Below are 14,262 nucleotides of genomic sequence, written 5' to 3'. Positions count from 1 at the left end.
AGAGACTGGTCCTGGCTGGCTGTGAAGGGTTGAGACAGAGACTGGTCCTGGCTGGCTGTGAAGGGGTGAGATAGAGACTGGTCCTGGCTGGCTGTGAAGGGGTGAGATAGAGACTGGTCCTGGCTGGCTGTGAAGGGGTGAGATAGAGACTGGTCCTGGCTGGCTGTGAAGGGGTGAGACAGAGACTGGTCCTGGCTGGCTGTGAAGGGGTGAGATAGAGACTGGTCCTGGCTGGCTGTGAAGGGATGAGACAGAGACTGGTCCTGGCTGGCTGTGAAGGGATGAGATAGAGACTGGTCCTGGCTGGCTGTGAATGGGTGAGACAGAGACTGGTCCTGGCTGGCTGTGAAGGGGTGAGATAGAGACTGGTCCTGGCTGGCTGTGAAGGGGTGAGATAGAGACTGGTCCTGGCTGGCTGTGAAGGGGTGAGACAGAGACTGGTCCTGGCTGGCTGTGAAGGGGTGAGATAGAGACTGGTCCTGGCTGGCTGTGAAGGGGTGAGACAGAGACTGGTCCTGGCTGGCTGTGAAGGGATGAGATAGAGACTGGTCCTGGCTGGCTGTGAATGGGTGAGACAGAGACTGGTCCTGGCTGGCTGTGAAGGGGTGAGATAGAGACTGGTCCTGGCTGGCTGTGAAGGGGTGAGATAGAGACTGGTCCTGGCTGGCTGTGAAGGGGTGAGACAGAGACTGGTCCTGGCTGGCTGTGAAGGGGTGAGACAGAGACTGGTCCTGGCTGGCTGTGAAGGGGTGAGACAGAGACTGGTCCTGGCTGGCTGTGAAGGGGTGAGACAGAGACTGGTCCTGGCTGGCTGTGAAGGGGTGAGATAGAGACTGGTCCTGGCTGGCTGTGAAGGGGTGAGACAGAGACTGGTCCTGGCTGGCTGTGAAGGGGTGAGACAGAGACTGGTCCTGGCTGGCTGTGAAGGGGTGAGACAGAGACTGGTCCTGGCTGGCTGTGAAGGGGTGAGACCGAGACTGGTCCTGGCTGGCTGTGAAGGGGTGAGATAGAGACTGGTCCTGGCTGGCTGTGAAGGGGTGAGATAGAGACTGGTCCTGGCTGACTGTGAAGGGGTGAGATAGAGACTGGTCCTGGCTGGCTGTGAAGGGGTGAGACAGAGACTGGTCCTGGCTGGCTGTGAAGGGGTGAGATAGAGACTGGTCCTGGCTGGCTGTGAAGGGGTGAGACAGAGACTGGTCCTGGCTGGCTGTGAAGGGGTGAGATAGAGACTGGTCCTGGCTGGCTGTGAAGGGTGAGATAGAGACTGGTCCTGGCTGGCTGTGAAGGGTGAGATAGAGACTGGTCCTGGCTGGCTGTGAAGGGTGAGATAGAGACTGGTCCTGGCTGGCTGTGAAGGGTGAGATAGAGACTGGTCCTGGCTGGCTGTGAAGGGTGAGATAGAGACTGGTCCTGGCTGGCTGTGAAGGGTGAGATAGAGACTGGTCCTGGCTGGCTGTGAAGGGTGAGACAGAGACTGGTCCTGGCTGGCTGTGAAGGGTGAGATAGAGACTGGTCCTGGCTGGCTGTGAAGGGGCGAGATAGAGACTGGTCCTAGCTGGCTGTGAAGGGGTGAGATAGAGACTGGTCCTGGCTGGCTGTGAAGGGTGAGATAGAGACTGGTCCTGGCTGGCTGTGAAGGGTGAGACAGAGACTGGTCCTGGCTGGCTGTGAAGGGTGAGATAGAGACTGGTCCTGGCTGGCTGTGAAGGGGTGAGATAGAGACTGGTCCTGGCTGGCTGTGAAGGGGTGAGACAGAGACTGGTCCTGGCTGGCTGTGAAGGGGTGAGACAGAGACTGGTCCTGGCTGGCTGTGAAGGGGTGAGACAGAGACTGGTCCTGGCTGGCTGTGAAGGGGTGAGATAGAGACTGGTCCTGGCTGGCTGTGAAGGGTTGAGACAGAGACTGGTCCTGGCTGGCTGTGAAGGGGTGAGATAGAGACTGGTCCTGGCTGGCTGTGAAGGGGTGAGATAGAGACTGGTCCTGGCTGGCTGTGAAGGGGTGAGATAGAGACTGGTCCTGGCTGGCTGTGAAGGGGTGAGATAGAGACTGGTCCTGGCTGGCTGTGAAGGGGTGAGATAGAGACTGGTCCTGGCTGGCTGTGAAGGGGTGAGATAGAGACTGGTCCTGGCTGGCTGTGAAGGGGTGAGATAGAGACTGGTCCTGGCTGGCTGTGAAGGGGTGAGATAGAGACTGGTCCTGGCTGGCTGTGAAGGGGTGAGACAGAGACTGGTCCTGGCTGGCTGTGAAGGGGTGAGATAGAGACTGGTCCTGGCTGGCTGTGAAGGGGTGAGATAGAGACTGGTCCTGGCTGGCTGTGAAGGGGTGAGATAGAGACTGGTCCTGGCTGGCTGTGAAGGGGTGAGATAGAGACTGGTCCTGGCTGGCTGTGAAGGGGTGAGATAGAGACTGGTCCTGGCTGGCTGTGAAGGGGTGAGATAGAGACTGGTCCTGGCTGGCTGTGAAGGGGTGAGACAGAGACTGGTCCTGGCTGGCTGTGAAGGGGTGAGATAGAGACTGGTCCTGGCTGGCTGTGAAGGGGTGAGACAGAGACTGGTCCTGGCTGGCTGTGAAGGGATGAGATAGAGACTGGTCCTGGCTGGCTGTGAATGGGTGAGACAGAGACTGGTCCTGGCTGGCTGTGAAGGGGTGAGATAGAGACTGGTCCTGGCTGGCTGTGAAGGTGTGAGATAGAGACTGGTCCTGGCTGGCTGTGAAGGGGTGAGATAGAGACTGGTCCTGGCTGGCTGTGAAGGGGTGAGACAGAGACTGGTCCTGGCTGGCTGTGAAGGGGTGAGACAGAGACTGGTCCTGGCTGGCTGTGAAGGGGTGAGACAGAGACTGGTCCTGGCTGGCTGTGAAGGGGTGAGACAGAGACTGGTCCTGGCTGGCTGTGAAGGGGTGAGATAGAGACTGGTCCTGGCTGGCTGTGAAGGGGTGAGACAGAGACTGGTCCTGGCTGGCTGTGAAGGGGTGAGACAGAGACTGGTCCTGGCTGGCTGTGAAGGGGTGAGACAGAGACTGGTCCTGGCTGGCTGTGAAGGGGTGAGACCGAGACTGGTCCTGGCTGGCTGTGAAGGGGTGAGACAGAGACTGGTCCTGGCTGGCTGTGAAGGGGTGAGACAGAGACTGGTCCTGGCTGGCTGTGAAGGGGTGAGACAGAGACTGGTCCTGGCTGGCTGTGAAGGGGTGAGACAGAGACTGGTCCTGGCTGGCTGTGAAGGGGTGAGACAGAGACTGGTCCTGGCTGGCTGTGAAGGGGTGAGACAGAGACTGGTCCTGGCTGGCTGTGCAGGGTGAAGGGGTGAGACGGAGACTGGTCCTGGCTGACTGTGCAGGGTGAAGGGGTGAGACGGAGACTAGTCCTGGCTGACTGTGCAGGGTGAAGGGGTGAGAAAGACTGGTCCTGGCTGGCTGTGCAGGGGGAAGGGGTGTGAGAGAGACTGGTCCTGGCTGGCTGTGCAGGGTTAAGGGGTGAGACAGAGACTGGTCCTGGCTGGCTGTGCAGGATGGGGATGAGACAGAGACGGGTCCTGGCTGGCTGTGAAGGGGTGAGACAGACTGGTCCTGGCTGGCTGTGAAGGGGTGAGACAGACTGGTCCTGGCTGGCTGTGCAGGGGTGAGACAGAGACTGGTCCTGGCTGGCTGGGCACGTTGAAGGGGTGAGACAGACTGGTCCTGGCTGACTGTGAAGGGGCGAGACAGAGACTGGTCCTGGCTGACTGTGAAGGGGCGAGACAGAGACTGGTCCTGGCTGGCTGTGAAGGGGTGAGACAGAGACTGGTCCTGGCTGACTGTGAAGGGGCGAGACAGAGACTGGTCCTGGCTGGCTGTGCATGGTGAAGGGGTCAGATAGAGACTGGTCCTGGCTGACTGTGAAGGGGTGAGACAGAGACTGAATCCCTCTATCCCATCTCCCTCCCGTTATGTTTCAGTCTCATCCCACACAGGCTTTTTCTCTCCATCCGTCAATCTAGCTCACTCTTTCTCTATGAATCACTATATTCAACCTTTTTTCCGGCTCTTTCATTCATTCTTTCTTCCTTTCTCTAAATCTGTCTTTTCTTTCCCTCCTGTGGGCAGGTGAGGTGGCAGGTAGAGTTACCTGGTGAAACCTGACCTGTGTCCCTCCTCCCATTCACCAGAGACACAAACCAAAAGCTACTCTGTTCCTTTCCTGTGAATTAGCCTCTGTCCCTGTTCAACTGAATCAAAACACCTCTGTTCTCCCTCTCTCTCTCTCACGGACAAGGACTGGGAGGGAGAGGGGCGGGAGATGACTGGGAGGGAGAGGGGCGTGGGAGGACTGGGAGGGAGAGGGGTGGGAGATGACTGGGAAGGAGAGGGGCGTGAGATGACTGGGAGGTAGAGGGGTGGGAGATGACTGGGAGGGAGAGGGGCGTGATAGGGCTGGGAGGGAAGGGGGTGAGAGGGCTGGGAGGGAGAGGACTGGGAGGGAAGGAGGGAGATGGGGATGAGAGAGGACTGCGAGGGAAGGAGGGAGAGGGGGATGAGAGGGGGATAACAACATGCACATTTCTCCCTTAGTGGACTAATAAAACTGTTTTCTTCCTCTCTGTGTATAGTGTGGGGTGTATTGACTTCCTGTCTGTGGATAGTGTGGGGTGTATTGACTTCCTGTCTGTGTATAGTGTGGGGTGTATTGACTTCCTCTCTGTGTATAGTGTGGGGTGTATTGACTTCCTGTCTGTGGATAGTATGGGGTGTATTGACTTCCTCTCTGTGTATAGTGTGGGGTGTATTGACTTCCTCGCTGTGTATTGTGTGTTTCAACAACCATGACTGACTGTTGGTCATCTTATTCTAAGTGAATTGAATCAGAAACAAAGGACAATGAGAGGGGTGTCATCAGTCCACTACTTTGTTATTAGCTTTGCGATGCTGTGAGGCTGTTTGTGATGCTGTGAGGTGGTTGTTGTCTGATGCTGTGAGGTGGTTGTTGTCTGATGCTGTGAGGTGGTTGTTGTTTGCGATGCTGTGAGGTGGTTGTTGTTTGCGATGCTGTGAGGTGGTTGTTGTTTGCGATGCTGTGAGGTGGTTGTTGTCTGATGCTGTGAGGTGGTTGTTGTTTGTGATGCTGTGAGGTGGTTGTCTGATGCTGTGAGGTGGCTGTTGTTTGTGATGCTGTGAGGTGGTTGTTGTCTGATGCTGTGAGGTGGTTGTTGTTTGCGATGCTGTGAGGTGGTTGTTGTCTGATGCTGTGAGGTGGTTGTTGTTTGCGATGCTGTGAGGTGGTTGTTGTTTGCGATGCTGTGTGGTGGTTGTTGTTTGCGATGCTGTGTGGTCGTTGTTGTGTGCGATGCTGTGAGGTGGTTGTTGTTTGCGATGCTGTGTGTGGTTGTTGTTGTTTGTGATGCTGTGTGTGGTCGTTGTTGTTTGCGATGCGATGCTGTGAGGTGGTTGTGGTCTGATGCTGTGAAGTGGTTGTGGTCTGATGCTGTGAGGTGGTTGTTGTTGTCTGATGCTGTGAGGTGGTTGTTGTCTGATGCTTTGAGGTGGTTGTTGTTGTCTGATGCTGTGAGGTGGTTGTTTGTGATGCTTTGAGGTGGTTGTTGTTTGCGATGCTGTGAGGTGGTTGTTGTTTGTGATGCTGTGAGGTGGTTGTTGTTTGCGATGCTGTGAGGTGGTTGTTGTCTGATGCTGTGAGGTGGTTGTTGTTTGTGATGCTGTGAGGTGGTTGTCTGATGCTGTGAGGTGGCTGTTGTTTGTGATGCTGTGAGGTGGTTGTTGTCTGATGCTGTGAGGTGGTTGTTGTTTGCGATGCTGTGTGGTCGTTGTTGTTTGCGATGCTGTGTGGTCGTTGTTGTTTGCGAGGCTGTGTGGTCGTTGTTGTTTGCGATGCTGTGTGGTCATTGTTGTTTGCGATGTTGTGAGGTCGTGGTGTGATGCTGTGAGGTCGTGGTGTGATGCTGTGAGGTCGTGGTGTGGTTCTGTGAGGGTGTGGTGCTGTGAGGTCGTGGTGTGGTGCTGTGAGGTCGTGGTGTGATGCTGTGAGGTCGTGGTGTGATGCTGTGAGGTCGTGGTGTGGTGCTGTGAGGTCGTGGTGTGGTGCTGTGAGGTCGTGGTGTGGTGCTGTGAGGTCGTGGTGTGGTTCTGTGAGGTCGTGGTGTGGTGCTGTGAGGTCGTGGTGTGGTGCTGTGAGGTCGTAGTGTAGTGCTGTGAGGTCGTGGTGTGGTGCTGTGAGGTCGTGGTGTGATGCTGTGAGGGTGTGGTGCTGTGAGGTCGTGGTGTGATGCTGTGAGTGTTGTGGTGGGATGCTGTGAGGTCGTGGTGTGATGCTGTGAGGTCGTGGTGTGATGCTGTGAGGTCGTGGTGTGATGCTGTGAGGTCGTGGTTTTAGTGCTGTGAGGTCATGGTGTGGTGCTGTGAGGTCGTGGTGTGATGCTGTGAGGGTGTGGTGCTGTGAGGTCATGGTGTGATGCTGTGAGGTCGTGGTGTGATGCTGTGAGGTCGTGGTGTGATGCTGTGAGGTTGTGGTGTGATGCTGTGAGGTTGTGGTGTGATGCTGTGAGGTCGTGGTGTGGTTCTGTGAGGGTGTGGTGCTGTGAGGTCGTGGTGTGGTGCTGGGAGGTCGTGGTGTGGTGCTGGGAGGTCGTGGTGTGGTGCTGTGAGGTCGTGGTGTGATGCTGTGAGGTCGTGGTGTGGTGCTGTGAGGTCGTGGTGTGGTGCTGTGAGGTCGTGGTGTGGTGCTGTGAGGTCGTGGTGTGGTGCTGTGAGGTTGTGTTGTGGTGCTGTGAGGTCGTGGTGTGGTGCTGTGAGGTCGTGGTGTGGTGCTGTGAGGTCGTGGTGTGGTGCTGTGAGGGTGTAGTGCTGTGAGGTCGTGGTGTGGTGCTGTGAGGTCGTGGTGTGGTGCTGTGAGGTCGTGGTGTGATGCTGTGAGGGTGTGGTGCTGTGAGGTCATGGTGTGATGCTGTGAGGTCGTGGTGTGATGCTGTGAGGTCGTGGTGTGATGCTGTGAGGTCGTGGTGTGATGCTGTGAGGTCGTGGTGTGATGCTGTGAGGTCGTGGTGTGATGCTGTGAGTGTCGTGGTGTGATGCTGTGAGTGTCGTGGTGTGGTGCTGTGAGTGTTGTGGTGGTGTTTTGCTGTGAGGTCGTGGTGTGATGCTGTGAGGTCGTGGTGTGGTGCTGTGAGGTCGTGGTGTGGTGCTGTGAGGTCGTGGTGTGATGCTGTGAGGTCGTGGTGTGATGCTGTGAGGTCGTGGTGTGATGCTGGGAGGGTGTGGTGCTGTGAGGTCGTGGTGTGGTGCTGTGAGGTCGTGGTGTGGTGCTGTGAGGTCGTGGTGTGGTGCTGTGAGGTCGTGGTGTGATGCTGTGAGGTCGTGGTGTGATGCTGGGAGGGTGTGATGCTGGGAGGGTGTGGTGCTGTGAGGTCGTGGTGTGGTGCTGTGAGGTCGTGGTGTGAAGCTGGGAGGTCGTGGTGTGATGCTGGGAGGTCGTGGTGTGATGCTGTGAGGTCGTGGTGTGATGCTGGGAGGTCGTGGTGTGATGCTGGGAGGTCGTGGTGTGATGCTGTGAGGTCGTGGTGTGATGCTGTGAGGTCGTGGTGTGGTGCTGTGAGTGTCGTGGTGTGGTGCTGTGAGGTCGTGGTGTGGTTCTGTGAGGTCGTGGTGTGATGCTGTGAGGTCGTGGTGTGATGCTGTGAGGTCGTGGTGTGGTGCTGTGAGGTCGTGGTGTGATGCTGTGAGGTCGTGGTGTGATGCTGGGAGGTCGTGGTGTGATGCTGTGAGGTCGTGGTGTGATGCTGTGAGGTCGTGGTGTGATGCTGTGAGGTCGTGGTGTGATGCTGTGAGGTCGTGGTGTGGTGCTGTGAGTGTCGTGGTGTGGTGCTGTGAGGTCGTGGTGTGGTTCTGTGAGGTCGTGGTGTGATGCTGTGAGGTCGTGGTGTGATGCTGTGAGGTCGTGGTGTGGTGCTGTGAGGTCGTGGTGTGGTGCTGTGAGGTCGTGGTGTGATGCTGTGAGGTCGTGGTGTGATGCTGTGAGGTCGTGGTGTGGTGCTGTGAGGTCGTGGTGTGATGCTGTGAGGTCGTGGTGTGATGCTGTGAGGTCGTGGTGTGGTTCTGTGAGGTCGTGGTGTGATGCTGTGAGGTCGTGGTGTGATGCTGTGAGGTCGTGGTGTGGTGCTGTGAGGTCGTGGTGTGGTGCTGTGAGGTCGTGGTGTGATGCTGTGAGGTCGTGGTGTGATGCTGTGAGGTCGTGGTGTGGTGCTGGGAGGTTCTATCTCAGTACTACCCCAGCTTGTCCTCTGGGTTGTATCCTATGCCGCTCTGAAAGAAAAGATTGTCTGCTTAATGACTGAAATATTAGTTTCCTGAAACAGGGTGTGTTGATACGATCAGCTAGCGGAAAGGCAAACTGAAGTTGTTTTTTTCCTGCAAGACTGCAGTGATATTATGAACCTCCATGTCGACCACATGACTTTCTATGTTGTTATGGTGCTAAATTACTCATTAATATGTTAGAGGAAAAGTGTTGAAAAGTGTTGAAAAGTGTTGTAAAATGATGCTGTTTGCCTGGCCTTACAGGAATGAGCGTGCTCGCTGGATCAGTGCTCTGGGCCAGAGCAGCAATGACGAGAAGAACCAAGACCGAACCAGTGAGTTCAGCACCACACACACACCTTCACTCAGACAGCACTATCAAACATGGCTGGTCAGTGGAACTCACATGTACACACACACAGCACCACCTGGTGGTGGAGTAGTAGAACTGTCTCCCAATCACTGTGTCAAATCAAAGTTTATTTGTCACGTGCGCCGAACACAACAGGTGTACACCTCACAGTGAAATGCTTACTTACAGACCCTAACCAACAGTGCAATCTTTATGTAAAAAAATAGGCATTAGGTGAACAATAGATAAGTAAAGAAATAAAAACACCTGTGAAAAATAACAGTAGCGAGGCTATATACAGGCACCGGTTAGTCGGCCCAATTGAGGTAATATGTACATGTAGGTATAGTTAAAGTGACTATGCATATATGATAAACAGAGAGTAGCAGCAGTGTAAAAGAGGGATTGGGGAGGGGGTACACAATGCAAATAGTCCGGGTAACCATTTGGTTACCTGTTCAGCAGTCTTATGGCTTGGGGGTAAAAGCTGTTGAAAAGCCTTTTGGTCCTAGACTTGGTGCTCCGGTACCGCTTGCCGTGCGGTAGCAGAGAGAACAGTCTGTCTTTGAGGGGTCTGGGGGCGTCTACAGTAGGACAGGGCTATTCACATCCAAGCCTCTAGTTCTGGAGTACTGCTGCTTTTCTGTCATCTGATCATTCATTCCATGTATAAATCAGTCCTTAAAGGAATACTTCTGGATTTTGGGCTATAAGGTTCTTTATCTATTAACACATTGATGCCATGTATCTGCATCCAGTATGAAGGAAGTTACAGGTACTTTCGTGAGCCAATGCTAACTAGTGTTAGCACAATGACTGGAAAGGTGCAGGAACAGCTGTTCCCAGTGTAAACTCTGTGTTGTGTCTGTATTGGCCCAGGGTTAGAGTGTAAAACTCTGTGTTGTGTCTGTATTGGCCCAGGGTTAGAGTGTAAAACTCTGTGTTGTGTCTGTATTGGCCCAGGGTTAGAGTGTAAACTCTGTGTTGTGTTTGTGTTGTCCCAGATGCCATGCAGGTGGAGGTGACGAGGACGTACACAGCCAAGCAGCCTGATGAGCTGTCACTGCAGGTGGCTGACGTGGTCCTGGTGTCACAGACTGTGGAGGATGGTACGTTACACTGTTTCTCTCTCTCGCTCTCTCTCGCGCTCTTTCTCTCTCTTACCCCTCTCTCTCTCTTACCCCTCTCTCTCTCTCTCTTACCCCTCTCTCTCTCTCTTACCTCTCTCTCTCTCTCTCTTACCTCTCTCTCTCTTACCTCTCTCTCTCTCCGTCTGTTTTTCTCCTCCTTGGGGGATCATTGAAAGAGATGTATCCGTGTAGTTTCTGACCAGAGGTGTTTGATGATGCGTATACACAGTCACACTCTTAAGGTGAAAGGTCATTTCCCATTGTGTCTCCATGGCAACCATCTCTTTTATGTGAAAGGGCATCCTAACACAGACAGAATAGAGCATCAAACAGATGTCATTTAAGAGTCCAACAGCGGGCTGAGAGCTCACTTCCTGCTTTGAAAGAGGAAACTATTTTCTCCAGCCCTGTGAAGTGATTTTCTGAAGGATAAATAAAGGAATATAGAGTGGCGTGTGTCTCTCTCTTTCAGGCTGGTATGAGGGCGAGCGACTCCGTGATGGCGAGAGGGGTTGGTTCCTGTCAGAATGTGCTGAACCAATCATGTGCCAGGCCACTATTGAGCGCAACGTGCAGAGGATGGACCGCCTCCAGGGGCTGGAAACCAATGTGTGAGCTGGAACTGCAGGCTCCACCCACTAAATACACCAGTGACCTGCCTTCAATCAGACACACCAATGAGTGAGCTGGAACTGCAGGCTCCACCCATTAAATACACCAGTAACCTGCCTTCAATCAGACACACCAATGAGTGAGCTTTATGCCAGCAACAGCCCTCCACTGAACACACCAATAGAAAGTCTCCTTGGTCAACAGAGCAATGTGTGAGATCTTTCTGCCAGCGACTGAATACACCAATGAGCCACCTTCAAGCACTATCAACCAATGAGAGTGCTGACTGCCACTAAATGCACCAATAGAATCTCTCTGTCGTTAACAGACACAGGTATGCCAGCTGACTGCATCTATTAGAATGGGTTTGGGGTCCAGTGATTGTTACCCATGCAGTCTAACATTCTCCATCTTCTACCAATCTCTATGGTAAGGAAGTTTGACCCTATGACCTGTCAACAACACTTTGACTCCTCCCACTGATGGAAGACTGTCCAACCACTGCCCGTGTGACTGCTTTTTGGCCCCGAAGGACATCCCACTTGGACACACGCGCACACAGAACGTGCTGGGGTCAAAGTTTAAAACTGCCACGTAGATTACAACTAATATAACATGTATTCATTTAATTTCCTTCTGAAAGACTCCCCAGGAATGAAGCTTAACTTCTGTACTACATAACCAAGATTTATATTAGTATATTTTCTGTCATGCTTTTTAAAGTGCCAGGTTGTTGTGATGGGACAGGTCAGTTTCACTTCTGCTCTGTGGTCAGGTTATAGTGTGTGATGAGACTGTTGGGGAAGAGGCTCATTGTAGACACACAAATGACACTTTAGACTTGTCTGTGTGTGGCTAGGAGGCCTTTTGTAATGTAACTGAATGTGACGACGGTCCAAAATGGCCAAATAAACGGATCATTTCTAGACTTCCCTGTGTGGCCAGTAGGAGCCAAAATGACCGGTCCAGTTTCCTGACTTCCCTCTGGTTAGAAGGTTACAGTAGAGTGAGGCTGAATGTAAAGGAGCCAAAATGGCAGAATGACCGGTCCAGTTTCCTGACTTCCCTCTGGTTAGAAGGTTACAGTAGAGTGAGGCTGAATGTAAGGAGCCAAAATGGCAGAATGACCGGTCCAGTTTCCTGACTTCCCTCTGGTTAGGTTACAGTAGAGTGAGGCTGAATGTAAAGGAGCCAAAATGGCAGAATGACCGGTCCAGTTTCCTGACTTCCCTCTGGTTAGAAGGTTACAGTAGAGCGAGGCTGAATGTAAGGAGCCAAAATGGCAGAATGACCGGTCCAGTTTCCTGATTTCCCTCTGGTTAGAAGGTTACAGTAGAGTGAGGCAGAATCTTATGATGGCCTACAAAGTACAAAAGAAACTCCCACATTCATGCGCTAACCCCGATTCCCAACACCTCCTAACCCCGATTCCCAACACCTCCTAACCCCGATTCCCAACACCTCCTAACCCCGATTCCCAACACCTCCTAACCCCGATTCCCAACATCTCCTAACCCTCGATTCCCAACATCTCCTAACCCCGATTCCCAACATCTCCTAACCCCGATTCCCAACATCTCCTAACCCCGATTCCCAACACCTCCTAACCCCGATTCCCAACACCTCCTAACCCCGATTCCCAACATCTCCTAACCCCGATTCCCAACACCTCCTAACCCCGATTCCCAACACCTCCTAACCCCGATTCCCAACACCTCCTAACCCCGATTCCCAACATCTCCTAACCCCGATTCCCAACATCTCCTAACCCCGATTCCCAACATCTTCTAACCCCGATTCCCAACATCTCCTAACCCCGATTCCCAACACCTCCTAACCCCGATTCCCAACATCTCCTAACCCCGATTCCCAACACCTCCTAACCCCGATTCCCAACATCTCCTAACCCCGATTCCCAACACCTCCTAACCCCGATTCCCAACACCTCCTAACCCCGATTCCCAACACCTCCTAACCCCGATTCCCAACACCTCCTAACCCCGATTCCCAACATCTCCTAACCCCGATTCCCAACATCTCCTAACCCCGATTCCCAACATCTTCTAACCCCGATTCCCAACACCTCCTAACCCCGATTCCCAACACCTCCTAACCCCGATTCCCAACACCTCCTAACCCCGATTCCCAACACCTCCTAACCCCGATTCCCAACACCTCCTAACCCCGATTCCCAACACCTCCTAACCCCGACTCCCTATCCATTTTAGATACCTTAAAACTATTGAACAGGTATTAGCAGTATGGGCATAGCTTCACCTTTGAACCATGGTTACATATGCAGTTCGTTCAGCGTTACACACTGCCTAGGGCCTGGAAGTCCATCTGTAATTGGGCACTTTATATCTCCATCTTAATGTCACCTTACATAAACAAGAGACCTTTCCGTCCCACAAACCTCCGTCGGTGTGATGATGCCCGGGGGTGGCTTTTAGAAGGCCCAGAGCTGGAAGTTTTAAAAACAAATACCCTCCTTATTGATTTCTGTGACGAGCGGCAGGAGAGAAACTGAACCGGTGCGACGCTCTGGGTTCTGAAACTGGGAAAAGCCAAGGTTTCAACATGACCGTCCGGACGTGATTCATCTGTTAAGTGTGTAATTCTGTCTTGCGTTGCTAAGGGAAACAAAGAATGGCCTGATCAGCTTCCTGTTGCAACGCTGTTCATCAAACCAGACCACTACTCTACATCTGGTCTGACCCAGACCACTACTCTACATCTGGTCTGACCCAGACCACTACTCTACATCTGGTCTGACCCAGACCACTACTCTACATCTGGTCTGACCCAGACCACTACTCTACATCTGGTCTGACCCAGACCACTACTCTACACCTGGTCTGACCCAGACCACTACTCTACATCTGGTCTGACCCAGACCACTACTCTACATCTGGTCTGACCCAGACCACTACTCTACACCTGGTCTGACCCAGACCACTACTCTACATCTGGTCTGACCCAGACCACTACTCTACATCTGGTCTGACCCAGACCACTACTCTACATCTGGTCTGACCCAGACCACTACTCTACATCTGGTCTGACCCAGACCACTACTCTACATCTGGTCTGACCCAGACCACTACTCTACATCTGGTCTGACCCAGACCACTACTCTACATCTGGTCTGACCCAGACCACTACTCTACATCTGGTCTGACCCAGACCACTACTCTACATCTGGTCTGACCCAGACCACTACTCTACACCTGGTCTGACCCAGACCACTACTCTACATCTGGTCTGACCCAGACCACTACTCTACATCTGGTCTGACCCAGACCACTACTCTACATCTGGTCTGACCCAGACCACTACTCTACACCTGGTCTGACCCAGACCCCTACTCTACATCTGGTCTGACCCAGACCACTACTCTACATCTGGTCTGACCCAGACCACTACTCTACATCTGGTCTGACCCAGACCACTACTCTACACCTGGTCTGACCCAGACCACTACTCTACACCTGGTCTGACCCAGACCACTACTCTACACCTGGTCTGACCCAGACCACTACTCTACATCTGGTCTGACCCAGACCACTACTCTACATCTGGTCTGACCCAGACCACTACTCTACATCTGGTCTGACCCAGACCACTACTCTACACCTGGTCTGACCCAGACCACTACTCTACATCTGGTCTGACCCAGACCACTACTCTACATCTGGTCTGACCCAGACCACTACTCTACATCTGGTCTGACCCAGACCACTACTCTACATCTGGTCTGACCCAGACCACTACTCTACACCTGGTCTGACCCAGACCACTACTCTACATCTGGTCTGACCCAGACCACTACTCTACATCTGGTCTGACCCAGACCACTACTCTACACCTGGTCTGACCCAGACCACTACT

At 53.4% G+C, this 14,262-nt stretch overlaps 1 protein-coding gene across 2 annotated transcripts in view; it reads left to right on the top strand.

The window, feature by feature from the left end:
* The window catches only part of LOC118944786 (rho guanine nucleotide exchange factor 26), a 76,054-nt gene extending 64,755 nt beyond the window's left edge, over window positions 1-11,299 (top strand). For both annotated transcript variants that reach the window (XM_036965864.2, XM_036965863.2), the window contains exons 13-15: window positions 8,542-8,612; window positions 9,634-9,738; window positions 10,232-11,299. In XM_036965864.2, coding sequence (XP_036821759.2) covers window positions 8,542-8,612; window positions 9,634-9,738; window positions 10,232-10,374 — 319 coding nt within the window. In that variant the 3' untranslated portion in view covers window positions 10,375-11,299. The remainder of the gene's footprint in view (window positions 1-8,541; window positions 8,613-9,633; window positions 9,739-10,231) is intronic.
* The last annotated feature ends 2,963 nt before the right edge of the window (window positions 11,300-14,262 follow it).

This window comes from Oncorhynchus mykiss, chromosome 27 (genome assembly GCF_057628025.1).
Source record: "Oncorhynchus mykiss isolate SJ-2025 chromosome 27, ASM5762802v1, whole genome shotgun sequence".
Lineage (NCBI taxonomy): Eukaryota > Metazoa > Chordata > Actinopteri > Salmoniformes > Salmonidae > Oncorhynchus > Oncorhynchus mykiss.
This window is presented reverse-complemented; position numbering and strand designations above follow the sequence as displayed.